Source organism: Psilocybe cubensis, chromosome 9, assembly GCF_017499595.1.
Source record: "Psilocybe cubensis strain MGC-MH-2018 chromosome 9, whole genome shotgun sequence".
NCBI lineage: Eukaryota > Fungi > Basidiomycota > Agaricomycetes > Agaricales > Agrocybaceae > Psilocybe > Psilocybe cubensis.
The window spans coordinates 2,828,266-2,853,956 of NC_063007.1; the positions used below are offsets into that span (position 1 = coordinate 2,828,266).

At 43.9% G+C, this 25,691-nt stretch overlaps 6 protein-coding genes across 6 annotated transcripts; 1 reads left to right on the forward strand and 5 right to left on the reverse strand.

Annotated features, from left to right (window-relative positions):
* Positions 1 to 693: 693 nt before the first annotated feature.
* JR316_0010294 (Short-chain dehydrogenase) lies at positions 694 to 3,740 on the reverse strand (the record flags this gene model as incomplete). Its single annotated transcript, XM_047895963.1, has 18 exons — positions 694 to 726; positions 778 to 785; positions 850 to 946; positions 1,000 to 1,058; positions 1,122 to 1,142; positions 1,199 to 1,246; positions 1,297 to 1,362; positions 1,412 to 1,552; positions 1,627 to 1,672; positions 1,732 to 2,012; positions 2,527 to 2,698; positions 2,758 to 2,816; positions 2,872 to 2,892; positions 2,942 to 2,989; positions 3,060 to 3,125; positions 3,186 to 3,326; positions 3,388 to 3,433; positions 3,489 to 3,740. The coding sequence occupies 18 exons, from the start codon at positions 3,738 to 3,740 to the stop codon at positions 694 to 696; spliced, it is 1,605 nt and encodes a 534-aa protein (XP_047745682.1).
* A 461-nt stretch (positions 3,741 to 4,201) lies between these two features.
* Positions 4,202 to 5,456, reverse strand: JR316_0010295 (Short-chain dehydrogenase; the record flags this gene model as incomplete). The annotated part of the gene is made up of 8 exons (XM_047895964.1): positions 4,202 to 4,372; positions 4,424 to 4,473; positions 4,532 to 4,552; positions 4,611 to 4,658; positions 4,720 to 4,785; positions 4,850 to 4,990; positions 5,058 to 5,103; positions 5,178 to 5,456. The coding sequence occupies 8 exons, from the start codon at positions 5,454 to 5,456 to the stop codon at positions 4,202 to 4,204; spliced, it is 822 nt and encodes a 273-aa protein (XP_047745683.1).
* Positions 5,457 to 7,009: 1,553 nt separating this feature from the next.
* On the forward strand, positions 7,010 to 7,645 carry JR316_0010296 (uncharacterized protein; the record flags this gene model as incomplete). The annotated part of the gene is made up of 2 exons (XM_047895965.1): positions 7,010 to 7,070; positions 7,146 to 7,645. 2 exons carry the CDS (start codon positions 7,010 to 7,012, stop codon positions 7,643 to 7,645), a joined length of 561 nt encoding a protein of 186 aa, XP_047745684.1.
* A 2,593-nt stretch (positions 7,646 to 10,238) lies between these two features.
* On the reverse strand, positions 10,239 to 11,719 carry JR316_0010297 (Cystathionine gamma-lyase; the record flags this gene model as incomplete). The annotated part of the gene is made up of 3 exons (XM_047895966.1): positions 10,239 to 11,096; positions 11,147 to 11,446; positions 11,501 to 11,719. The coding sequence occupies 3 exons, from the start codon at positions 11,717 to 11,719 to the stop codon at positions 10,239 to 10,241; spliced, it is 1,377 nt and encodes a 458-aa protein (XP_047745685.1).
* Positions 11,720 to 15,451: 3,732 nt separating this feature from the next.
* On the reverse strand, positions 15,452 to 19,900 carry JR316_0010298 (Ammonium transporter 1; the record flags this gene model as incomplete). The annotated part of the gene is made up of 14 exons (XM_047895967.1): positions 15,452 to 15,724; positions 15,777 to 15,965; positions 16,019 to 16,107; positions 16,161 to 16,260; positions 16,320 to 16,432; positions 16,490 to 16,794; positions 16,847 to 16,949; positions 17,004 to 17,067; positions 17,125 to 17,339; positions 18,247 to 18,354; positions 18,407 to 18,912; positions 18,963 to 19,066; positions 19,113 to 19,730; positions 19,778 to 19,900. 14 exons carry the CDS (start codon positions 19,898 to 19,900, stop codon positions 15,452 to 15,454), a joined length of 2,910 nt encoding a protein of 969 aa, XP_047745686.1.
* Positions 19,901 to 20,506: 606 nt separating this feature from the next.
* Positions 20,507 to 21,902, reverse strand: JR316_0010299 (Delta(6)-protoilludene synthase; the record flags this gene model as incomplete). The annotated part of the gene is made up of 7 exons (XM_047895968.1): positions 20,507 to 20,570; positions 20,626 to 20,671; positions 20,725 to 20,962; positions 21,013 to 21,304; positions 21,361 to 21,535; positions 21,589 to 21,627; positions 21,692 to 21,902. 7 exons carry the CDS (start codon positions 21,900 to 21,902, stop codon positions 20,507 to 20,509), a joined length of 1,065 nt encoding a protein of 354 aa, XP_047745687.1.
* Positions 21,903 to 25,691: the final 3,789 nt, after the last annotated feature.

Here is a 25,691-nt window from a genome sequence, read left to right on the forward strand (position 1 = left end):
TTCCCAATGGCAGCTCGGAAGAATAATCGTAAATGTTGTTTTGCGTGACTTAAGAGCAACCCGAAGCGGTTAGTACATTGAGGCTTGTGGAACAGATGAGCGCCAAAAGTGTGTGAAGTGTTAGATAATAAGCACACGAGATCACAGTGGTCTATAGCTTATGGACTTGAGGACCACTTTACCATGTGGATGTCTGATCCGATTGAATTCAAGAAGCCACAGCCTAGTCACCTGTTATGATCTGCGACGAAGGTTAAAGCCGCATATGATGCTTCCCCAGGTCTGATGTCCTATCAAAATAAACATGTTCCGCAATTTTACTGAGCTGTTGTATTCCTCATGAAGGCTCATGGGTCATGAGATTTAGATGTTATTGATGAGTATTAATTTCACTCAGAATGCACTTGTCCAAATCCACCATGACACGCATGCTTATGAGGGAAACAAGCGGAATGCAAGGAAGCCCATTGCCCGCAGTATCACATGTTATCGTCAAGGGAAATGCATTATGCACATACGATAAGAATAATTTGCTTGCAGAGTTCTAATCTTGGAAAACTAAGAACTTATTTCGTAGACCTACAGGCCAATTAAGCGCCCAATGATCCTACTCATCAACGCTTCCTTTCAAGTTGAAGGATTAATCGATAGACAGATGGACACTCGATCTTTCTCTTTCGTCATGATAGTACATTAGTCAAAGAACGATCCCCCATTAATGGAAACCTAGTGAAATTGGTAAGTACACGGAGTGTGTCGTAGAGAAGTTATACTCACACTTTGACCTAGTAGGACACATTCATCATTTAAGTCACTAATAAATCTAATCCGTGACCGAGTGAAACGTACCCGTAATCATTGCGGCATCTTTCGACACAAGATATGAGACGAGACCAGCAATTTCCTCTGGAGCTGAGTCACGGTTTATGACGGGTGCCAAAGTCGACTAGTAATATTATATGACTACACCGTTTGTGCATCAAATGAAAGTGTGCCTACCACAGAGGCTGAATTTTCTTGCTTTTGTTCAGTGGCAACGGCATCATACACCCCTTTAACTGTAATTCGAGAAGCGAATTAGACCCATAAGAAGAAGATGATATCCGAAAGCCGTTACTAACGTAGATCGGTGGTCACTCCTCCTGATTGTGAAGACAGTCAAAGTATTATTCTAGAAGTAAACTGTATATACTCGTACCTGGGGCATATGCATTGACTCTGATGTTATGCTGAGCCAGTTCGATAGCTATAATTAACATTCAAAAATAAGTTTGAGCACATTAAAGTTAAACCAACCGGCCGATTGGGTCATTCCTCGTATAGCAAACTTAGTAGAACTGTATGCGCCTAACATTGACATTCCTAGAAACAATTTAATCAAGTTTTTGTAACAAAAAATGGACAAACATACCTTGTTTTGAGGCGATGGACGCCGCACCAATGATTCTTCCTCCTCTTCCTTGCTTGATCATTTGTATCGCAGCATGCTTGTAGCTAAAAAATGTGCCTTTTATATTGACTGATAAGATATGGTCGAGGTCTTCCTTCGTCGCTGTAAGTGTTTAAACCGGAAACATGAACTTTCAATTATATCTGCCCACGATGCCTGAGCGAGAGATCCCATACTTTTGAGGAAAGGTTTTGTAATGCAGATACCGGCATTGGCGACCATCTAAATATGAGTCTAAGTTTGTATGATTATCTATCGAATCAGGATGGACTGTTACATACCACGTCAAGGCCACCCAAAGCCTGTACGACATCAGTCACCATCTTCTCAACTTGCTCCTCGACAGATACATCGGCGTAGAAAGTTAAGGCTGTGCCACCAGAGCTCGTAATTTCGTCCTGAAGTTTTTCAAGTTCGTCTTTGCTGGATGGCAGATCATTGACAGCAACGTGATATCCGTCCTTAGCCAGACGAACTGCAATAGCTCGTCCAATACCTCTAGAGGCTCCTGTTACGATTGCAATTTCTGGCATCGGTGCTTTAGTTGGCGCGAACGGTATATCTGAATACGTAGCAGAAGAACAAACCGACTTTTTATACAATTTTGTGGAGCTCGGAGCCGCCTTGTCTTCCCTTTTGGTTTTACCATATGCAAACAAGTGATGAACGGACTTGGCTCGAATCATTACGTCAGTGCTGAGCTCTTGGAACGTAATGCGTAACCCAATGGGATCAACAAAAGGCGTAAAGGATAACGTAACAGTCCTGAGGTTGTGCGCCTCCGTTGTATAAACAAATGCCAGTATAGACAGGCGCATCAAAAGGTCTCGGTCACTAAGCACTATATATTTGATTTATTGAGTCTGGGCACGATAAGTGGAAATTTTACAATCAGATCCTAGTAATGACTACAAGCAGTTTCACTGTAAAAGAGTTTGAATTCCATATTTGATATCAATCAAAGAACATTCCTCCATTGATAGAAACCTATGTGCGAAACAATTCAAACAAATCAGTAATGACAAGCAAGGACCGTACAGCCACGAAACGTAATAAAGACTGCAGACAACTCACACTTTGACCTTCAAATGACGTAAGAAGACAAGTCAACTTGCTGATATCGGTCAGTGCCGCGACACTGATGCACGCACCTGTAATCATCGCCGCTTCTTTGGAAGCCAAGTAGGAAACTAGACCGGCAATGTCTTCCGGCACGGAGTCGCGGTCAAGGAGCCGTGTCATTGTCCTCTAATAGTGAGTTGAGGTATTGTCTTTGATCCTACATGAGATGTCAACAAGTAACTCACAACAGAGGAAGGTTTTTCTTTTTGAGAATCGTGCACGAAAGCCTCACGTAACTCCTTTACTAAGTAAAAATATCATAAGCCTCAGGTATGCATAGTGAAAAAATCAAAGGTCACATAGGTTGGTGTCGACAGCCCCTTTTGTGCTTCAGTCCCTACTGTTCATCACAAGGGAATATTAACAGACCTGGGGCGTACGCGTTGACAGTAATGTTATATTTTGCCAATTCAATAGCTGTATCGAATATAAAAGTAAACTGAAGTCAGAACCTATGACTGCGAAGAGCACCTCAGCAAAGACGGACCAGCAGATTGAGTTAAACCTCGGACTGCGAACTTGCTAGCACTATACGCACTTAACATAGAAAGGCCTAAGAAACATAAGATATCATTTGTATCTGATTTCCCAGATCCTAGGACGTATAGAATACCTTGCTTCGATGCGACAGAAGCAGCGCCAATAATTCTTCCACCACGGCCTTGCCTGATCATTTGCATTGCTGCATATTTGTAGCAAAAGAAGGTTCCTTCGACATTGATGCCAAATAGACTCTCAAAATCCTGCTTAGTTGCTACAAGACGGCCGAACAGTTTATTTAAAAACCAGAAGCTAATATAGTATTAGGTACTTACTCTCCAAGAACGGCTTTGTAATGCATATTCCAGCATTGGAGACCATCTATGATTGGGGGGTATCGTTTGTAAGAAAGTAGTTGACAGGAAGTTCGACGCACCACATCAAGCCCTCCCATAAGTCTAACAACGGCATCTACCATCCTCTCTACATCATCTTCTACTGAGACGTCAGCAAAGAACATCTCTGCATCAGATCCGTTGGTTGTGATCTCTTTAGCCACTGCCTCTAGCTCATTCTTTGCAGATATGAGGTCATTGATAGCAACTCTGAATCCATCTTTTGCAAGCCGAATTGCAATAGCGCGTCCAATGCCTCGGGAGGCTCCCGTAATCAGTGCAACTCCAGACATTATGTGGTTATGTGTTATGTGTTATGTGTTATGTGTTATGTGTCGTAAGAGACCAGAGGGCAGGTTCTGCGGAAGAACATTGTCTTTCCCTTTTATTTAACTTCAGGGAGGGCTATTTGCCAGCCGGTTATCTACCATCAAAGAAGAGTTGTCGGTTCCCAGCCGGTTTGACCTGATGACTTTGATAAACATAGTGTATATAGCTTCACGATAAATTGGTCGTATTTCAGAACATGGTCATCAGCCAAAGCTTTGCATTTCGTTCAACCTGAAAAGGAGGTTCATACATTCCGCCATCGTGCAAAGATGTAGATATATTCCCCTGCCTAACGTCTTGACTTGTCGCAGGGACTATTTAATAAAAGTCACGTCCGCCATTGATGTTGAGCTACACACGCATACGCCCAGTGAGTATAACGGAAGACCTTTGTGCCAAAAAAAATAATCTCACAGTTTGTCCTTCAGGATCCCATGAATAAGGAGTCGTGCATCAGTAACGCACCGGTGGCTATATTCTCAGCGGAATGATTCTCACCATTAACAAAATGAGATTCCTTAGAGGCAAGGTAGGACACGAGACCAGCGACATCTTCCGGCTTTCCGATATACCCGACTGGAATACGGGCGGCTTCCTATATACACTTGTCAATTTTATCAGTTAAAGAAAAGGCCAAAATACTAACAGCTGCAAATACGGCATCCTTGCCGCCCAACGAGTCTCCCACTCCATTTACTAAAAGCATGCTTTTATTAGCACAGCTATCATAAAATAAACGTTTCTTTGAGCTTACACATGGGGGTTACAATGGGTCCTGATATATAATGTGTTAAAAACAAAAAGTGGAATCGCAGAAATATATATGTTGTTACCTGGAGCATAAGCATTAACCGTGATGCCATATTGACCCAGTTCACCGGCTGGCAACAATATAATGACATTATGTCAGATGGAGGCAGCAAATATAGAAGCTAGACAGACCGGCAGCCTGAGTTAATCCACGAAGTGCAAACTTTGTGGAACTGTAAGCGGACAGCATGGGCGAAGCTTTGATTAAAATCAAATCAGTATTCTGATAAACTCTGATAATGGGGGATGGTTTGTATTATACCTTGCATTCCAGCTCCCGAACAGGCTCCGATAATTCTTCCCCCACGTCCTTGTTTAATCATAACCTTTGCAGCGTACTGGTAGGCGAAAAATGCCGCTCTGGTGTTGATGGCAAAAATACGGTCCCAATCTTCCGTTGTGACTACAAAATTTGACCGTTATATTAGGCTTGGGTCAATGGCTCTACCTTGATACAAATGATATCATACCCTCCAAAAATGGCTTGACAATACATATGCCAGCATTAGCTACCATCTAAAGAGGGTCACAATTATCAACACACGATCTCAACCAGGAGCGCTACCGATGAAAATAGGTTTGACACATACAACATCTAGACCGCCTAGATTCTCCACAACAGCGTCGATGGCAGCGTTGATTTCTTTTTGAATGGTAACATCGGCAATATGAATGTAGGTCTTCGCCTGTGATTTGGTATTGGCCTTGATTAACTCCGATACTTCATTCAGTTCTGATTCAAATTTAGGTATATCGTTCAGAGCAACATCATAGCCATCCTCTGCCAGGCGCAAGGCTATGGCGCGACCTATCCCCTGAGCGGACCCTGTAATGAATGCGATTCTGCGAGCGGGAGTGGGTGAGGCCATAAGTAGAGTAGGTTTGATAAGTATTCTGTGAACAGTGAAGATGGGACTAGTGAAGATAACAAAAACGCACTTCCAAAAGCCTATTTTATACACAAAAGGTTTTTTCAGGGACGTAAAAATGTCGCATTGATCATATGATGAATAACTAGCCTGAGGAGGTAGCGTAAAGGTGTTCAGCCATCAGTAGCAATGAGCATTGACAGGTTGGTTTGTTCATGAAATATAAGGCGGAACAGCATATACGGCCTTCGAAAGCTGCATTGATTCTTTCTGAGTATGCCGCCCTACTAGTCTTAATACCCTGCCAAGGACAAATGCTGTGTAGAGCGCGTCCCCAGCCCCTGACCCTCTCGTTCTATTATTCCCTGCACGTGATTGAAAACACACGCGCGTCGCACATGGCAAATGCGAAAGCGAGCGCGCATATGGTCAAACACATACATGAGCTTTGTGGATACCCATGGGTGGCAGATTAATGAACAGAGGTGTGAAAAAAAATCGAAAACGTTGAACTTGAAAGAACTGGAATCAATTTCCTGTAGCCTGACTGTCAAAAGACCGTGCAGGCCGCAAGAAGTCCGGAAAGAACTCCAAGCATCCATCCGACCACCAGGCATGACTGCCACAGCCTGTCAGCGATTAGATATTAAGTCAGTAAATCAAGATTACAGCCATGTGTCCTTGATCCTTCAAGATTATAAGCCAAAAGCGTTGAGAAGCCTTATGTTTACGATGTCTTGCATCCAACTAAGACCAAATTAAAATGGAAAGCTCTACTGTCAGAAGTTTACCAATGCATTTCATATCAAGCATGCAGGAAACTGACCTACATGACCCATTAAAAACATGCAGATCTGATGCGAAGTACATAAAGTTGCGCCAATTGCGGAGCAGGCAGGCAACTTTCGTAAACACAATCACCTCGAAACCCGCAATAAGATTTTTCAAAAAATCGTTGTAAATGCAAAAAACGAGGTCGCTTTTGGACTTGTGAGTTGCGATCCAGGGATTTGTATCAATTGATCCGCATAGCAACCGATTTCAATTGCAGCCGTTGACACCGGGTGCGAGGAAAGGAACTTCGAGAATCTCAAAAATTGCAAGCTGAGTTCACGCACTCAATTTGACTCTCCACAAGCTTGCTATAACTGATATTCAATATACTGAAATTTTTATACTAGAAGTAACATTTACATAATGTGTAAGTCGCTGGTATAGCAATCTTGGCCCGAACAAAACCTCAACTCGTTTCATCGACCAAGCAGTGCATTTATTATTGTGGATATTGAACTGTGAGTCATGATGCTACCTTCACTACCTCTGAGATATAAGCGATGTGGTACTCTCACACAGATGCTGTACAGCCCTATTGTAGGACAAGCTCGCCCTCTAGATTTAAGCCGTAGCTTGTCCGATTATCAATTGAAACTACCCTTCCTTTCTATTCCTTTCTCATTTTTACTATGCCACCTCATACCTATTCGCAACAGCAGCCAGACCATTTACGAACAAGCTATCCCGAGAGATATATATTCTTAGTATTATTTGTAATCATGGTCATATGTATCTTCAAGGTACTGCAAGGTTACCGACCAAAAGATAGATATTATTCAGGTACGGTTACAATTCAAAGTGACTATGTTTCTGCATTTTATCCTTGAATAACTTGACACTTTATACCAATATCAGACCTTGACGAACTCAATCCTGAAGCGGTGGTTGACACTGACACAAGACGACAGCCACTTGCGATTGATAGTCGGGCGGTGTATTGGGAAGATGCCGCAGGTCAGTCGATGGGGACCAGTCCTGGCGGTACCTATCATATCCATGGCCGTTCGCCTGACGATGTATACGACACCGCGTTCGCGAGCCTTGTCTCTCTTCAAGGCGAGCACTCCCCTATCTCTCCAATACCCGAGCATAGAATGTCGACTATTCTGAGAGTCCAGCGTCTGGTAGCCAAGCTAACAACGGCTTCCTACTCAGCTCAAATTGACCCAGAAGATAGGCGGCTTCACCGTCAGGTGTCCCATCTACGGAGAGAAATAGCAAACATTGTCTTAAGCAACTCTAGTGGTGTGAATTCTCTTTCGCCCCTTCCACTACCTGAGAGTGTCATATTGGAACCACCTCCGCCATATTCCGATGCTGTTCACAACAGCGACGACAGAACTGCTGTTTTTTAGATGAAATTTCCTCTACTTCAACCCCATTTTCTTCGAATCTTAGTGCAAATAATATGTAACATAGGCGTACACGCTCATAGATTCTTTCAGTGACACCTTTTTACCAGTGTCTCGATAATTTATTTTCTGGTACATCTGATAAAAAACCAAGTAATGTAGCTACAACATAGAACACCAGACAAAAATTCCGCAGCAGAGTTATGTGCTTATAATCCTAACAATGTAATCATCCCTCATCCTACAAAGAACCTGGTGTGATAGGACCAGTACTTGCATTGCACGTGTTCACGAATTGAAGTTGCAGGGATTCAATGTCATCAGACTGCGGAGCCTTTTTAAATACTTCTGTAAAACTCCAACTGCTATGGTCACAAAAGCAAACTGATAACGCACCGGAGTGGAATCTTTGAGTATGGTTAAAAGGGAAGCAAAGGCCGAGACTATGTTGCTTATATCTTGTTGGAGAAGCGACTTGATGTTAAGACCAGCTTTCGAACCAATCACCGAAAGGTTCTGAGAAAATGTTTCGCATATGTCGACAACAGTGGTTTGCATGTCAGCTACTGCGCTTTCGATATTTGATGCATCCGTGGAAGTGATAATACCTGCAGTCTTGGGTAAAAAAAAAAACCAATCAACTACCAAGTTAGAGATTAAAACTAGGAGGAAAATGTACGCTGGTGTCACTGATAGCAGTGTCAATTGCACTGAGTGATGAAGTCGAATCTGTGTGGATAGTCTTTAATGACCAAAGCAGAGTAGAACAAACAGAAACTATGATTAACGCAACGTAAGCTGACCCCAAAAGAAGACTTACAAGAGCTTGCACAACTGATCCTCCACCCTGTAGAAACCCATGTAATGCCGTGTCCAAGGCCGTCAGGTTTGCGCTGGCGAATGATAAGTCCCTTTCAATCGCGGAGACATCACGATTGACAAGGAGTGCTCCGCCTACTGCGTGGGCGCCAAAGATTAGCAGCATAATGGACTGAGAAGCTTGCATTTGCTTCGAAATTAAATATCTCAGTTGCATTGGGGAGGGGTAGGGGGTTTTTTAGATGCCGAGTTAGAGACTTTATATATCTGTAGATCCAAAAAAAATGATTCCAGATAGTAATAAGAATGGATACTTGACATTGGATTTATAAGAATAGCCCAGCCGTGCCGGACAGACACTGATAGTTATCAAGAGGCATGTTGCAGGGAAGTACAGATATTTGACGGTAGATATGGATAGTAATCATGACAGAGGGGAAGACATGTATGAGCAATTCACAATACACCCACTCAATCGGAGAAGGATCAATTCAACCTCAGACACAGTGCATACGTAACAATTTCTAGCCTCGCGAGCCAGGCCTTCTGTGAATCTCGTCTCTTTTCTAGATAAGGCAGGTACCGAGTAATATGTTTGCACAAATGTTGTCTTTATTTATGTCGTCAAACATTGATCGGAGTGCGAAAAGAGAGAGATTCACAGAAGGCCTGGGACAAACGGTTCGGATTTGAGGGAATCCTCGTTTTGTGACTCGGACTTGGTGAAAAAAACGCGATTTGCCTCAACAACAACCTTCCACAACTTAAAAAAAAGTTGTCTACAGAATCATTTAGATAGGTTTCTTTTATAATAAAATTCATTTTTACAAGGTCACGAAAAAAAAAATTTTTGAGAAAAAAATGACTTGTAATTTGAGCCGAAAAATCATATATCATGGCGCAGGTGAACTGCTTCTAAGATTAGATGGCAGGTCCGGGCGGTCAATGAACCCAGTCTCTGCAGATGAAACAGACAATGAAAGGGACATACTTGCACATCTCACCTCCATCAAAAGTGAACCTCTGGATACCCAGATTGTCCCAAATGCAGTCTCTACATCCTCTGTAGATTCAAATCATGCTTCAGCTTCAGACAGTATGGGCGAGTCTAGCATGCAGGGTTTGACCTTGACATGGATCTTGAGGAAATAGAGGAAGAGTACGATGTTATTGAGGATTCAGAGGATTCAGAATTCGAGGGGGAGGGGGACGGGTAGTGGTCGCAATCGAGTACGACGCGGTAGTTGGTGACGTAGTTGTTCGAATTTCACCAAGTCCGACGTGACAAAGCGTGACTCTGCCAAAACCGAACCGTTTGGCCCAGCCGTTTCTGACGAAACCGAGCGGAGCTCGAAATATGCTGAGTCAGAAACGACTGGTGTACGAGCCTAAACAATTTCCCACGACTAACACTGAACTTCGTATAATTTGAGCTATTGAGCTTTCAACACTCCGAGCTCAATCAGGGTTTTCTACGTCCATATCTCATGAACTAGTATTTATGATGTTGTTATCAGATTTTTGTGTATTTTGGGTCTCTTCATAGGGAGAAACATTGACTAGCGACCTTAGGCGATGGACGTCCGAGATCATTAACACATCATTGAGTAAATTGTATATGCAATTAGATTAAAGCTTTTGCTGTTTCTACGCATGTAGTAATGTAGTTTGGGATGCGGGATATGGAGTCATGATGATGGAAATGAAGTTGGGAAGAGAAACATAAATCTAATTTCTACAAACCAGTGAATAAGTTAACCATACTCGGGGTATACCTTTACAGTTCGACATCCCCTCTCCCCGTTGCCTTTCTCACAGCCTGTACGACGTCCTCCACCAAATCTTCTTCCTCCTCCACACCAACGCTCAACCGCACCAAGTTCTCGCCGATGCCCAGCAATGCACGTTCCTCAGCGGGTATACTTCCATGCGTCATCTGCGCAGGATGTTCAGCGAGTGATTCAACCCCACCCAAGGACTCGGCAAGCGTGAACAGCCGAGTGGAGGTAAGGAATGCATCGGCTTCGCGTGTGCTGCCTGCGATGCGGAACGAGATCATGCCGCTGAATGGGAACCCATCCGCAGGCGGTGGGGAATCGGGTGTCGAGGAGGGAGAGATAAATTTGCGTGCATGTGGGCTAAGCATGCGCCATGCCAGCTCGTATTTCTTCCTCGACTCGGGTGTCTTTCCCGGAAGACCAGGGTATACGACCTCTTCCACGCCAGGCTCACGCTCGAGAGCGCGTGCGACTGCTAGAGCATTACGGCCGTGTGCTTTCATACGCAGATGCAGAGTCTTGGCGCCACGCTGTGCGAGCCAGCAATCATACGGGCTCGGGACGGCTCCAATCGCATTTTGCAGGAACCTCAACTTGTCAGCAAAGGCGGTGTGCTTGGGTGAAGAGGGGAGAATCAAAGCACCCATTACAACATCTGAATGGCCGTTGATGTACTTTGTAAGGGAGTGCATGACGATGTCGGCTCCAAGAAGCAAAGGAGAAGAGTAAAAGGGCGAGAGGAATGTGTTGTCAACAAGAACAAGGGGAGATGAGGGGTGTGAGTGTGCGAGGGCGGCGATGCGGGGGATGTCAATGAGTCGTAAAGTTGGGTTCGTAGGGGACTCGATCCAGATGAGCTATAGTCCCAATCAGTGTCAGCCTCAGAAGAAAACAATATTTGACGCACCTTTGTATTCTCCTTGATCGCCCCGAGAATCTGCTCGTCGCTTGCATTTTCGAGGTCAAGGAAGGTAGTCTCCAGCCCCTGATTTTCGGATGCGACGCGGCGCATGTAACGGAAGGTGCCTCCATAGACGTCGTTGACGCTGATGATGTGTGCGTTGGGACCAAGGGACTGCAAAACTGTCGCAGTGGTAGCAGAGCCCGATGCAAAAGCGAGCGCATGGGCGCCTCCCGACTCTAATGCAGCGAGGGTGCTCTCCAGAGCGTTTCGATTTGGGTTCCCGGAGCGCGAGTATTCGAAGCCCTGGGAATTAAAATGAATGTAAGTCAGAAAGAAAATATAATGAAGAAAACGAACCTTGTGCACGCCAATGGCCTGCTGCTTGTACGTTGTGCTTAGAGAGATGGGTGGGATAACGGCACCGGTCTCGTCGTTGGCCTCTGAGCCAATGTGAATTGCCCTGGTGCCAAAGCCGTCTAGGCGCTTTTTGGCGACGCCATTCGTGGTTGGTACCGCAGAATGTCCATTAATGCCATTGATACCGTTAGTGGCGCCGAAGGATAGGGCGGGTGACATAGTCTCTGGTGTCTCAGGTAGCAAAGGATAGTCACCGAATGATGGCCAACGGAAAATGCGGACGACGAGATGGTGGAGGAAAGAAAGAAGGAAAATATGCACGGCTTTTGTATCCGCGCCCCTTACGAAGCATTTTCAAGCTGCCCTGTGCAATTTTTTTTATAACCCAGGCGGCGGTGTGTGTCGCGCGGGTCAAGCTCAAGGATTGCAAATTATGGCGAGCTCGTAGGCGCACGTGTCATACATATCGTTGATCCGGTGAAGTGACTAAGCGGGCAGTCCGAGGGCTCTGACCAAGACCTGACAATGACTCACGCTGCTACATGCATCTGGCGACCACCTATGAGTCTTCCAAACTTCCAGACAGACGTGTGAGCCTAGGTTCAAATTACCCGAAGTAAGTATTTACATGTTTATGTACGTACGCAATCTGCCGCCATGACCTTGAGACACTCCTGATTTACCTTTGTTCCTCCAGTAATTGGGATCGCGCAATACCCAGGCGATATGGTTCCCAAATCCTGTTATGTGAGAACGTATGAACACCAAGTAAGTAACGATGTACACCTGTTTCTATTTTTATCTGGCTTCCCCACTCAGATGAAGGGACGTATGCCCGAGTCAGTGGCGGATGTCAAGGAGCCTGGAGCTTTCGTAGCATGCATGAAGCTCCCCGAACCCGGATTTCCATTCAGACATGATATACATAGCAGATGTACCCTACACGTATTTGTTCTTCCCCTATATCTCCCAGCTGCTTGGGGCATAAGTATTTCTTATGACACAAATTCTTATTGACGCGGGAACCAAGGAGCATCCAGATGACGACAGGAGTACGTCAACGAGCCCATGAACGAGCACCCCATGGGGCAGCTGCAGGAAGGATCATCCCGAGCCCAATTCAAACGAACTGCCATGTCTCCTTCACGGCCTTCTAGTAGATCCGACCTTCATTTTCGTGAACGTGAAGTGGGAACGCCACGTTCATTTATGTATCCAGAAGGATTCAATTCTCGTCGACCTGATCTGAGCTTCCATCCCTTCAGAAATTAGAATCGATTGAAGCCTATGACCTGGTATTAGTTTCTTTTGTACTTGTGACAATTAAGACTTCAGTTGCAGACGCCATCACTAGCCAACCTTTTCGCGAGCTTTCAAGTTTGGTTCTGATTCCTCTGCCACGTACTCACTATGCAAAGCCACCCCATCGAAAGGGAGAAACCAACCCCCGGACCTTCATGGCACTTCCACCTTCAGCGGTCAAATGTATTGCTAGTGGTTGCTAGTGGAGGATTTGTGCTTGGGCCTTTCTTCGTCACTTTGATATTTTCTTCTGCCGTTGGGAGCCTCTCTGCACAGGGTTGCCCACTGATATAGTCTCTGGGTGCAGTTTCGTTCAATTCGTCCACGGTTCTCGTACCGTGCTCTACATGTAGCACTTCCCCAATACTACTTAGTAGAAAGAATGAAAGAATCCTCATAACTTCCATGAATTGCTCGTACACTGTCATGGTGGTTTTCCGTTCATAGGAGTGGGTGTCCCAAACGGGAAATGACCAAAAAATGGAGAGAAAAAGAGAGAGACTCACGATGCTTATTTTTGTCAAAATTTTGAAGAGAAATTACTTGAAAGTACTCGAGAATATGTACGGATTGTCACAAACATAAATTTTGTAAAATACCGTGTGAAACGAGAAGCAAATTTTCAAAGATTTCGCGCTGACGCGCGTCCGAGAAATGGTCCATGTAAACATGTACCTTTTACTTTGTCTGTACTCTAAATTTGTCTGATATTTTCTACCTGGGCATTATTTACTTTATATGTGATCTAGAATATCACTCAAAGAGCCTCAAAAAATCAAACCAGGATGCCCGTCGAGCGTGAACTGAATACGGAAGTGCGCAAATGTGGCTGTGTTGCGGCACCTCGGCTGGCAGATAACATTGGGGGTGGCAGATAACATCCATACGTATTCTACTGATTCGACAGCACTTACTCAGATTTTAAAGGCACTTATGTGTATACACATCCTGTACATACTTGAATACATTTTTTTATTGCAGTTCACCCAAGGTTTTATGGTGAAAAGTGTGAAAAGAGTAAGCTCGGATTCTGCCGGGCAGATAACATGGCAGATAACATACCCACACCTATGATCGGTAAACCGTCATGGTGGCTGCTAAGAATTCACTCTACGGTATCTAGCTTCCCGGAGCCGAGTCGGTCGTAGATTTTATAATATGTTGTATGATTTCTCCTCACTTGCCGAGAGGAAAGCAATCGTTAGACATTAACCGCTTGTACTATGTAGGCTACACATTTCTGCTCAGTGCCTGCAAATACTGTCTATGTGAGAGCTATTGAGCAAGTACCTTATGTAATAGAAAGAACATAGGATTTTATTCCTTCAGTATTCGTGTCAGTAGCTATAAACATTACTTCACCTGCAGTGCATGTTGGAATTTGATATACGGAGCAGTTAAAGCAATTAGACTATTCCCTGATAAAAGGTAAATCAAAAAAAAGGAACAAGTCATTTGACTACTCTTATAAAGATCATAAATACATATATTTTATAAAGTCGATATCATTTGGCGGCTTGGCCAGTTACTGTAGCAGCAAGGTTTCCAGCACCACACAGGTGAACAGGGGTGGGAAGTAGTTGCGTAACGATCATTCACGTGGTTTGTACGGAATTGCCGACGGTTCTGAACGATCTGAACCCTTATTAAAATTGTCTTCAAAGGTCTTCCGAAAAGACAATTCTATATCCTGCTTGCACTATAATAAAAGATTCTAGTTATGAGAAATCTCACTGATCAAAATGTACCCGGCCGTGGTTACAGCAACGCCGTAGTTTCCTTGTCTATCATGCACAACTTGAACACGATCATTCTCTTGCGCTAATGTATATACCACATTTTATTCTTCCCAAACATCCAGCACAGTTTCTGAGTGGAATCATATTGATATCTCCCATTTGGCTCCAATACCACTGCCCATTTCTCCTTTCAGAGAGGTACGGTTTTTTCAGCATGAGCCCTGTCTTTTGTCAACTATGGACCCTACCGACCAGCCCCTGCCCACCAGTAACAGCGCGTCGCGTTTGCGGTATTACCATGTGACCACCATAACTTTAAGGTGTTTCGGCGATATCCGGGTCGAAGAAGGCGTTTCTTCAAATCTCTTCAAATCTACCACCATACACGTCTACAAGCAGTGTCCGATCTGAACAATTGATCACCCAGTATAAGGCTCAGTCTCAAAATGAATAGGTAATCTCTATCTGACTATGTGATATGTGTTCTGAACATCCTGGTTTAGGGGTCCAGTTGTCCTCGTAAGGCCTGAGTGAACTATTGGTTATACTTCGTTGTTGACACACCAGCGACAGACCATAGACGAAGCTGAAGTAAGTTGATCTCTTTTAAGCATTTTAGTGTAACTGAAATTACACCGATTTTCATCTCAAAGTACCTCCTCGACCAAATTGTAGGTCCAATTCTATCCCTTTTGATGGTCAATGCGCACTTTGGCTGATCTCATTTCGTTCGATATCAATAGCCACCTCCTTCGCCGGATGATGACGAGCTTGTAAAAAAGTTACGCAAAAAGATGCAAGATCTCCTTTCCGACTTGCGGAAAGGAGCTGAAGGCGTTGCAAGCAAAGCATGAAACACGGATAACGAGGAATATATACTTAGTACATGATGTATCGGTACTGACATAGTTTAAGGTGAAGGAGCAGGTCGCTGAAGAAGAGGCTGAATCTGGGCTCCTTGCTGGCCCTGCCCCCCAACAATGTGATTAGCCGCCTGATTTCTTCCAATGGCTTGATTCACCGCCTGAGAAACGATCTGTGCGACATTCTGCGCATGGGGGAAATCCGAATAGTCCATGGCTGGCTCTCCCATTTCGTTATCGTCAATCCCTAAAATTTGTGTTTCCTTGGACGCGCGAAGATCAAGAAGTGGGTGAAGTCCCATCACATGAAGGATTATGAGCTTTACGGCGGTTTTAGCTCTAGGTAGGTATAGATGGAGCATAGCTACATACCGTGACGGCGAATGAGTAAACCATAGCGGCTGCCGAAGCCCCTGCCTGCAAGCCAAACAGCTTCCAGTTTTGATCTAACCAACCTCCTCGCACAGGGGTCGCACTCGAAAGATTAGCAACACTTTCTTGGGCAAAAATTCCCGTAAGAAGACTGCCTATCAATCCTCCCATTCCATGTGTTGCAAATATCTGCGATGAACGCATCATTAGGTGGATTAGAGGAGGCAGAATATACGGCGTACATCAAGAGAGTCATCGTATCCCAACCGTTTAAATTGGGAGGAAAAATTACATCCAGCGCCGCCTAGGACGCCGTACAACAAGGCAGCAGCTGGATATTGATATTTGAATGTACAGGGACGCAAAGTATTAGATGTGACCTACGAGCGCCGACAAATCCAGATCCAGGGGTGATTGTGATAAGTCCTGCAATCGCTCCAGAGCAGAAGCTTACTGCGCTCCACTTTTTTTGGATTCTGTAATCCTATCATTGAAAAATCGTCAAGTAGAGGCGAGGACGATAATAGATAGGTATTGACGTACCAGCATCACCCCCGTGAGTCCTCCGGCGGAAGCCGCAATGTTAGTGTTGATGCATGCTTGAATGGCGACTAAATTTGCAGACATAGCGGATCCTCCGTTGAACCCAAACCACCCTAAATCTATTATCAAAAGCCGAAATCTTATCTAGTGCATGGATCGGCGTTACTTACCAAACCACATAAGGACTGCACCTAGCACAACATGGGTCGTATTATTCGCCTTGTACGGTCCTTCCGTCCCATACCCATGCCTCTCGCCGAGATATATCGACATAGCGAGCGCTGCTGCGCCAGATGAAATATGCACTGCAATTCCTCCGGCAAAATCAAGCACGCCCAGCCGCCTCGTCCATCCGAGAGTGTTCCAATCCCAACACGCGATTGGATCATAGACCAAGGTGGTCCAAATGAAAACGAATATAAGCACCGGTCCAGGGCGCCCGCGCTCTGCGATTGCTCCGATGGCAATAGCAGCCCTGTATGAGTATCATTTCAGACTGCGAAAACGAGGGTAGAAAATTAACGTACGTGACACCAGCAAACATAAGCTGGTAGATAAAGTACAATGTAAGAGGCACACGCCCAGTTTCTGTTGGTGGACGTATAGGCACATTTACAAGCATGGCATATTCTATCGCAAATCAAAATGAAGTCAAACTATACATACTGAATGTTGAATACATACTTAAATTCCCTATAAAAGGGCTTCCTTCGTCGCTAAACGTTAAAGAAAATCCAAGTAATAGCCACTGAAAAAGACATAATCTAAGTACGCAAAAAATATAAACGCCCAGGAATGTACGAACCTGAATGCTAACAACCGCAAGGGCTGCCATTGTCACATACACGGCCGAGAGAGCGTTCTTCCTCCTCAATAACCCGGAATAGAAGAATCCCACGCCCGGTGTCATTAAAAACACCAACGACATAGAGCTCAGGACAAACGAATTGTCTCCAAGATTAAAGACCAATTCTGTGGGTGGCGAAGTGTTGGTCGAATTCCCCCACACAATGTCGCCAGCTAATGAACATCAACATGAAGACGAAGAATGTCAAGCGGAAAGAATACACGTACACCCGTTGTATGTTATGTTGACCATATTGAGCAGTCAATTTGACTGAGGGTGGTCGATGTCTGGATGCTGGCAGGAGGGAGGCAAGCAGTTTTGGACGATCTCCATATGTGTCCTTAAGTACATGGACGTGTACTTGTTGATGACAAGTGCACAGCAAGTCAATGGCAGTGGTGTGGATTTGTTGGAGAAATTGAAGCATGTTATTTAGCACAGCGGGCAAATGGGATGCCGTAAGAAGGGTACAATTGAACTGGTCGGAATTCTACAGTTCTACGCATGTGCCTGATATCTATATTGAGTGGTTGTCTTCGATAAGGCTTGACATTTCCGCGGGCACCATTTCAGATGTCGCATTGTTGGGTGTCGTGGCCTTGGGCCGATTCCCTTGTAATGGATTAGCATTTCGATCCTGTCCATTGCGAATACTGTGTCATTGGGAGGTATGCAAAGTGGTATCAATTCTGAAGGTCCAGACATGGGATTGTGAAAGAGATAAGGTGAGCGCTGGTACCTTAATCACCGTAAGCGCCCGACCGCATACGACTGCAAGTGGGTAATAATCGAGAACCGTTTGATACGTTGTGGCTGACAGAAATATAAATGTACGCGTCCTCGGGCCTAAATCGACGTGATGTACCTCTGCCAGCCCTTTGGCAGTATGGGCCGCCCTGCCCCGTTATTAACACTCTCAATATTGTTCCTGTACGCCATCCCAAACTGTAGGATTACTCAAGTCAGGGTCTTGTATGGCTGATATCTTGACATTTCAGCATTGTTTCTCAGAGTACTGTCCAGCCATAAGTGAGTACATACCCAAACCGATTCAACCGTCTCAATGGTCCCCAGCCTTACCCTCCGGTTTGCGTGTTTTGAACAGACCTCTTGATATGACACCCTCTACAATCGCTGCTGCGTTGCCTAGTGATTCGCTGTTTTCCATTGTCTTTATTCTACGTCGACCTGTGACACGTGTCAGTATGATTACAATATGATTTTCGATGACCATACGCACCGATCAAGGCCCAATTCCTCGTACTTGGTATCCGCAGCGTCTCACACTCCACCTCCCACCCACAATGCAGGCTCAGACTTGCAAGCCATATACGGTACATCGAGTACGAGCTCTTGTGGCTCCCGTCGCCGCCCAGGTTCAATGATGCTGCGAACTCATCTGTTGGTTGCTGCAGTGGAAATGGAGGGGTAGAGGACCGTTCGTATCGGGAGTCAAAGGCCCAGGAACAGCACGGTATGGATATGTATCCAGAGGCGTTTTTGAGCGTTGCTGTGACGGGGAGCCAGGGCGTCAACTCGTCTGCGTGATTGCCGATGATGAAGACACCTGGTGGGAAGTAGCGCGACGATTCTGGTCCTTCGCATGTCGGATTGAACGCCTGAACGCGAAGTGAAGACTGTGTTGCCTCGGGATAATGGGTCCAGGATGTTCTCTCGCGAAGGTCAACGCCATAACCTCTGTATCCTTCGGAAACAAGAATATGGGTCAACAAGCCGTTTCCGCATCTGCAAAATAATCAATTGTGACAATATAAAATCAAGATACTCGGACTAACCCAAAGTCAAGAAATCCACCAGGTGGCTGGGGCCAACTCTCTGAGGATTTCTCGCTAAAGGTATCCTTCCATAGCAGCATTAGATACGTTGCAATTCCAATATCCTAGGAAAGGTGAGCGTAAGTCGTAAGATACGCAAGAAGGTCTCACCTCAAAGACATGCTTCAATGGATCAGTCACCTCCTGCCACGTATCCACCAAATGCTTATACCGTTCCCTCATGCTTAAATACAAATCTTGATATTCCTCTCGTGGTATCAAGCAATCGTGCATTACACGCTTCTTATAATTTGTCATAGCGCCCCAGCCGTACCGGTGTACAGTGTCAAGTAGGGCTAGGCAAGTGCGATATAGCCTCGAGTTGGGGTCTAATGGGGTCCCTGGAAGTGGTAAAACTTCTATTCTGAGAGTTGGTGGAGAATGGACGTATCGAAAGGCGAGGTGAAATACAGCTGGGTGGTAATATGGAAGGCTTGATCCTGCGTCCACGATAGGTGTAAGTACCAAAACCTGAGGAAATTCGATTTCATCTTGCGTCTGCTGCGATGTTGTCGCTCCGTACAGCGTACAATACTGTTCAAGAGATGGATCACGTCCAGGTCTGCGAGGAAGGAGCTTCCGGTGCAAACACCGCGTCCGCTGAAAATCATCGAACGCAGGAATATTTTCAGGAAAGTTGGAAGTGGATTCTGATATTAATTCGGATCGAAGAATAAGCGTCGAGTTGTATTCTGGGTGATGTATAAGTTGAGTTACCGCGATTTCAAACTGATCCCGTTAGTGAAGCAAACTTACAATCGAAGCAAACGGCTTACAATTTCTATAGGAAAGTCTGCCGGGCATGTTATCAATGGTACCCAGCCCTCCCCCAGGGCATGAATTGGCGAGTCCAAACTGCAGATGGTCGGCAAGAATTTAGGGCGCTGATACGCACACATTGTCCGACTTTGAAAAAGGTGATTCAAAAAGTGGAAAGTTCGGCTCTCGGATTGTCAGGCCGAAATGACACGACGGACTTTTAAATTGCACTCGTCTTTCCAACCGCAATGTAGCCATTACGTAATTTATATCGGGTCGGCTGAATTGTCACGCTATTCTTGATTTTTAAATTATAACCCTCTCTGACTATGCAAACAAATCAAAAATTTACCTCAAAGCTCAAATAAAAAAGTATATAATCAATCTTTTATTGAAGCGCATATTCAAAAAAATTAAATTCTCAGATTTAATCGGTACACAAACGCAGCGTGACTCAATCTGTGACAAAATGCCGAGTTTAGCCGCAACATATGTACCTCAAGCTCAGAGTCACACTGACATGGATTTTCAACGTCCAACCAACGGGACATGATAGTTACAGGTCCCATATAAAATTTGAAATCATGAAATGTGAGTGAATGTATATATAACGGTTTCTATCTAACCAGTGATATTGAGCGAAAAAATCTGTATGAATAAATAATCTAATTCTATACGGTGAAGTGGAAACTAAAACATAGAGATAGGGTGAATTTCTTGACGAACTCAAGAAATGTGGTGAAGCGTTAATGGGTAGTCATAAACACCTTACGTGACTCCCTTATTTCTTCTCCTTGGCTTCCAAAGTATCTATAACAATGTTTAAAACGATCACAACCTTGGGATTTATTGGTCAATCACAAACCTCTCTGAGCCGTACATCCATTCTTCGTTACCTCGGACCCAATTACCTGTACAATTTCAATGAGTGGAATTTTCATCAAGCAGAATCGAAAGTCCTGACCAAGTCCGTCAATATAACATTCAATTTGACGGTTTATGTCTTCCCCATAATCTGGGAAATTAAGTTTGGCCTTGACTTCGTCGCGTAGTTTAAGGAAATTGTTCCCTGTTTCGTCATGGATATCGCATATCCACTTAACAGCATCATCAATGCCGACGTTGTTGTTGTGCATCACAACAGTGACTAAATTATAGTCTGCATCATCGGCGAGGTATTCTTTCTTATAAGATGCCAGGTCCTATGATTGATTGTCAGCGCAAGAATAAGTTTGGGACAAATATCAAATACATTGAGAAGGAGTATCATATCTGTAGTATCCCTCTCTAGGCGAGCAATAACGGGATGCTGCATAATATGGCTCGGAATATTGAGGTTGAGAGACATTTCTAAAAAGGCGTAGCATGGGGAGGCTCCGATGTTGTCACGCCTTGCAACCATATATTCCTCGACTGTACAGATGTAACGCGAATTATCGCGATGAGCAGCTTGTTCAATTACCGAATCGATGTAGGATCTCCAGGATAGCAAAAAGCGTTGAGCGGTTTCTGGCGAAGCATGCGCTGATGAATTTTTCCAGAATCTGAAACCATCACAATTAAATTTCAATCAGTAGATTTTGGACAACAAAAAACCCACTGGCGAGAAATTTCACCAATCACTGGTTCATCATGGTGCCTCGGCTTGTCCGGGTTTAGGATGGCATCCATGGTAATCTCGCAAAGCAGTCGGGTGTCGTCAACACTGGCTACATCGGTGTATTCATCAAGTACGAAGAATGTGTTCATCAAATCGCAATATCCTCGAAGTACGTCTGGGTGGCCGAATGATTAATTACCAATAAGCTTTACACCCAAAAGGTCTTACCATGAGATGCCTTCGGGATAGTTAATGCCGAAAGTAGGCCTAAATTTCAGCCATCATTTGTTAAGGATTGACGCAAGAAGGTGAAAAAATCTAGCTGACTTACCAAAGTCACACTTGTTGAAGATTATCTGAGCTTCCGGAGAAAATGGTCTGAAACTTTCCAGCCATTTTCCAGACTCGGCTCGAGCGGCGCGATAGTGTGGGCTGATCATGCGCTTGTACGGCCAGTCTCTCAAGACATCAGGAAGGATATAAAAAGGTGTATCTTGACTAGGAGCCGCATTGGGCACGGTAAAGTTTGAAATCGCAGACATAGTCGAGAGGATGAAGTTTGACTGTGACGATTCACCTGCTTTGCTGGGGCTTATATACTGAATTTACTCCAGCAGGTTCACTTGTTTGTCATGTCTCCGTCTATACGATGTGAATTTTTTCCCGGCTCTGTTGGGTCGGAGAAATGAACGCCAAAGCCGTGTTTATGCTCGCTGTAGACAATCTTCTAATTCACTAGAATTTTTGTCTCCAAATAAGTCCATTGACGGTGGTAAGACCTATCGAAGCGACTTATCTACGCTTAGAGTTTAACAATATGGGTGTAAGGCGTTACCCATTGGGTGCCATTTCCGAGTCTCACTAACAAGCTTGACTCTATGCACAAGATATAGAATTGATGTCTTTCTGCATAACACATATATCTAAAAAATGATTATCACCCCCAATCGACCATCTTCCTACATCTTGTGTTATTTTTGTTTTTCATGTGCACCATTATCTATCCAGTGAAACTCCATAACACCAACATTTTTGTACACTCTTGGATTCTGGACAAATGACCCCAGTCGTAAATCTGCGATGTATACCGGTGCAGAGTTTAGTTGGTGCGAATAAGAGTAGAAAAGTCCACATTGTGAGCAATGTGTGGTGCAAACCTGTTCCTGGTGATCCAGTCGAGAGTCTCGATCCAGGGTCAAATATGACGCGTAATGAGTATGGTACCCGTGCAGTCCACTTCCTTCAGTTGCCGTTAATCAACCACCGATATCGAAGATAAATTTGGTCCCAAAAAAGCTTTTGGCGCGCATGCGGGTGTATAAATAATCATAACAGTCAATCTTTCGCCGTTTGTTGACACTCTGCGCGTTTCGCGGCCTATCAGTTTACTTTGTGTAGTTCCAAACAGTAGGTAGACCATATGAAGAAATCTCTCACTCTTGTCAATCACACATTTGCCGCTGAGATATGCGTATTTAGTGGGGGCCAAGTTTGGATTGGAAGATCAGGAATGAAACCGCCTTGCCCGAATTTGAACCGAACCAACAGAACCCGGTTTCTCTTGAGCCAATCAACTGGTAGGTGTCTCGAGAATGTCGAGATTCTGGGATAACTCGAACCAGGATTTTCATCAACCTTTCAGTCTTTTCCAGTCATCATTTGGTTTCTTTTTAATGTAATATTGATGTAGCGAGTCTTCTATATGTTGTACACCATATGATATCGATGTTAACTAACTTCTAACACCAGTTAATAAGTATACTACATAATGACAGAAACTCAGACCTAGTAAATTATAGAACGACTGGAGTGGTTTCTGCAATGGTGAAAAATTGAACATTTTTGGAAGTGGAATTTTCGTTGGCTACAGGTAACTGTTTGGCATTAAATTGTGTGATCCCTTTCTTTGTCTCCCAGCTTTCTTCGAATAAAATATTGATTGAGCATAACGGTGTCTTATATAGACCACCAATTCTGGCTACTTACTGTACGACCTTTTGAGCATCCTCGATTCCCCCGATTGACATATGTAGTAGTGCACTCTCAGATGAATGAGTACTGCCAATACAGTCCTTACCGTCAATCGTCAATGCAAAGTATATCATTTCTATTTGTTCTCCACTAGGTCATGGTGCTAGTCACAGCGGAAGGCCTGGATTTTATCTCGCTATATCCATGTTCTCTGTTACCAGTTGGCTTTGTCAGACTCAGTTACCTGCGCTTCTTGATGTACTTCTCTGCTCATTAGGTCTGTGGGAATTCAAGTCCAAAACCCCATATTGTTCCCCTGGCCAGAATCCTTGATACCCGCTCTTACCTTTGGTAACTTTATCTCGTCAAACGTGTCTTCTTGGTTAATTTATGAAAGCTAGTGCATCCTGGAGACGCTTTTGTAAATGCGAAAGGGTGGGATTTCTCAATGATGGCATAAAATGGTACATAATTAAACTATTACACAATAATCATGGCTACTTGAATGCCGAATCGCCAATCCCACTTGTGATTAGCCGCTCTATAGAACGACAAATGCCCAATTCTGCGGAATGTAACATTTCGCTTAACGGATGTAAGTTCCGTATTCTATTCCCAAGTTAGATGAAAGCAGATAAGCAGCTATAATTTCGCTGGGTAATATCGCTGAATCAAAATTTCCTCGGGATTTACAGATTATTATTGAAGGTGCAAACATTTATTGATTTGTACAGTGTACAAATCAATAGATGTTTGCTCTGGATAACCCACTGAAGTTACTTGTATGATAAGTCGATTTCTTGGTCTATTGAAGACCATGGATTATAGTGGTATTAGCTATAAAGGAAGAGAATGTACGCCCAGGGTCTAAGCCTCTGAGGTGGTGCCCTGAGTATGTTAACTCTGGAATGAATAGGACCCGCATTCTATTTTTAACCTCTCCAGATGGAAATAGATCGAAACAATTTCTTCCCTTCTTCATCGAATACACAACTCGAATCATATTTCCAAAGAAGGTATGCAACATGCATATACAATGACCTCAGAATTCACTACGTATCCGCTTTATACCTCCACACTTCCAGCATTACACATATAGTAGCCAGTCTAATGTAGGTCTGATGTAAGTATCACAGAATTATTGAGGGTAATTTTCCACACCTATCCTTTGACAGTATACATATCAGACAGCCGATAAATTTTGTATCAGTTTCTAATTGCTTAGAAGCATACAATGGGGACGAACTTCCACGAAAAGAATGAATATGAGTAGAGTAAGAGTAATACTAAGTTTGCGAAGATCTCATCTCACGGACAGCCTGGTCCTTTTTCAACATTAAGAACATAAATGATTGGGTTAGATATCTACATTTCAGACATTGAAAGTAGTAGAGAATACATTTTGACTTTAGGAACTGAAGTACTGACCACCAATGACCGGAGCTCTCTGTGAAATCAGCCGCAAATCAAAAGAGTGGTTCTGTCGCCGTTGCGGTCTAGGGCCTCAAGCTACAACAAAAATTAAAATTATACATAATTTCATTTGTGTTTGTACGTGAAGATATTTCAAGGTGAGCTAGCTAGCAGTTCAAGCTGTCCTACTGCATGGTGCCGAGGACGGCTGGCACTGACAGGAAAGCTCCAGTGATTACCTCCGAGTTGTTCTGTCACGTGTACCTGCTGATCAGGACGCGCGCACGTCGCGTCAGAAAAGTATACCACCCGTGGAGAAAATTGAATCTGGGAAATAGTCAAAAAGATTTAAGATGATATATGGCCATGAATGAAATGGATACAGATTTGTTATCGAAAAGTAGGATAGAGTAATTAAATGACTAAGCATCGAGTACACCTAAATCTTTGAAATGTTACTATCTTTTAAGTCACATTAACATCTAGAACTCTGATATCTATACGCATTTCCTAATGAACATAGACTTGCATATTAGATTGGAAGTATTCGATACATAATTCTATGTCTATTTTGTTTCCTTAAATGTAAACCATTGCACATCAAATTTTTTCCCAGGAGTGAATTGTGAATGAGTATCTTGGCGTTTGGTAGCCACGTTCCCAATGCGTCATAGTTACTTCTATCATAGAACTCTTCCTAATTAAATTATCCGATTACTATATATATATATTTGCATAAATAATACCTTCCTATGATATCTAACACCTCTGGTAGATAGGTGTCGGGTTTAAACAAAATTGCCACCCTAAGCTGGGTTTCAAGATTAATGCTTAAATATCCCACCAGAGGTACTGAAAATGTACATCAAGATACACTAGACAGCTCCGCCGACAGACCTTGGGAGGGCATGAGAGCACAAAGCTATATTGATCCTTTCTCGTGTTAA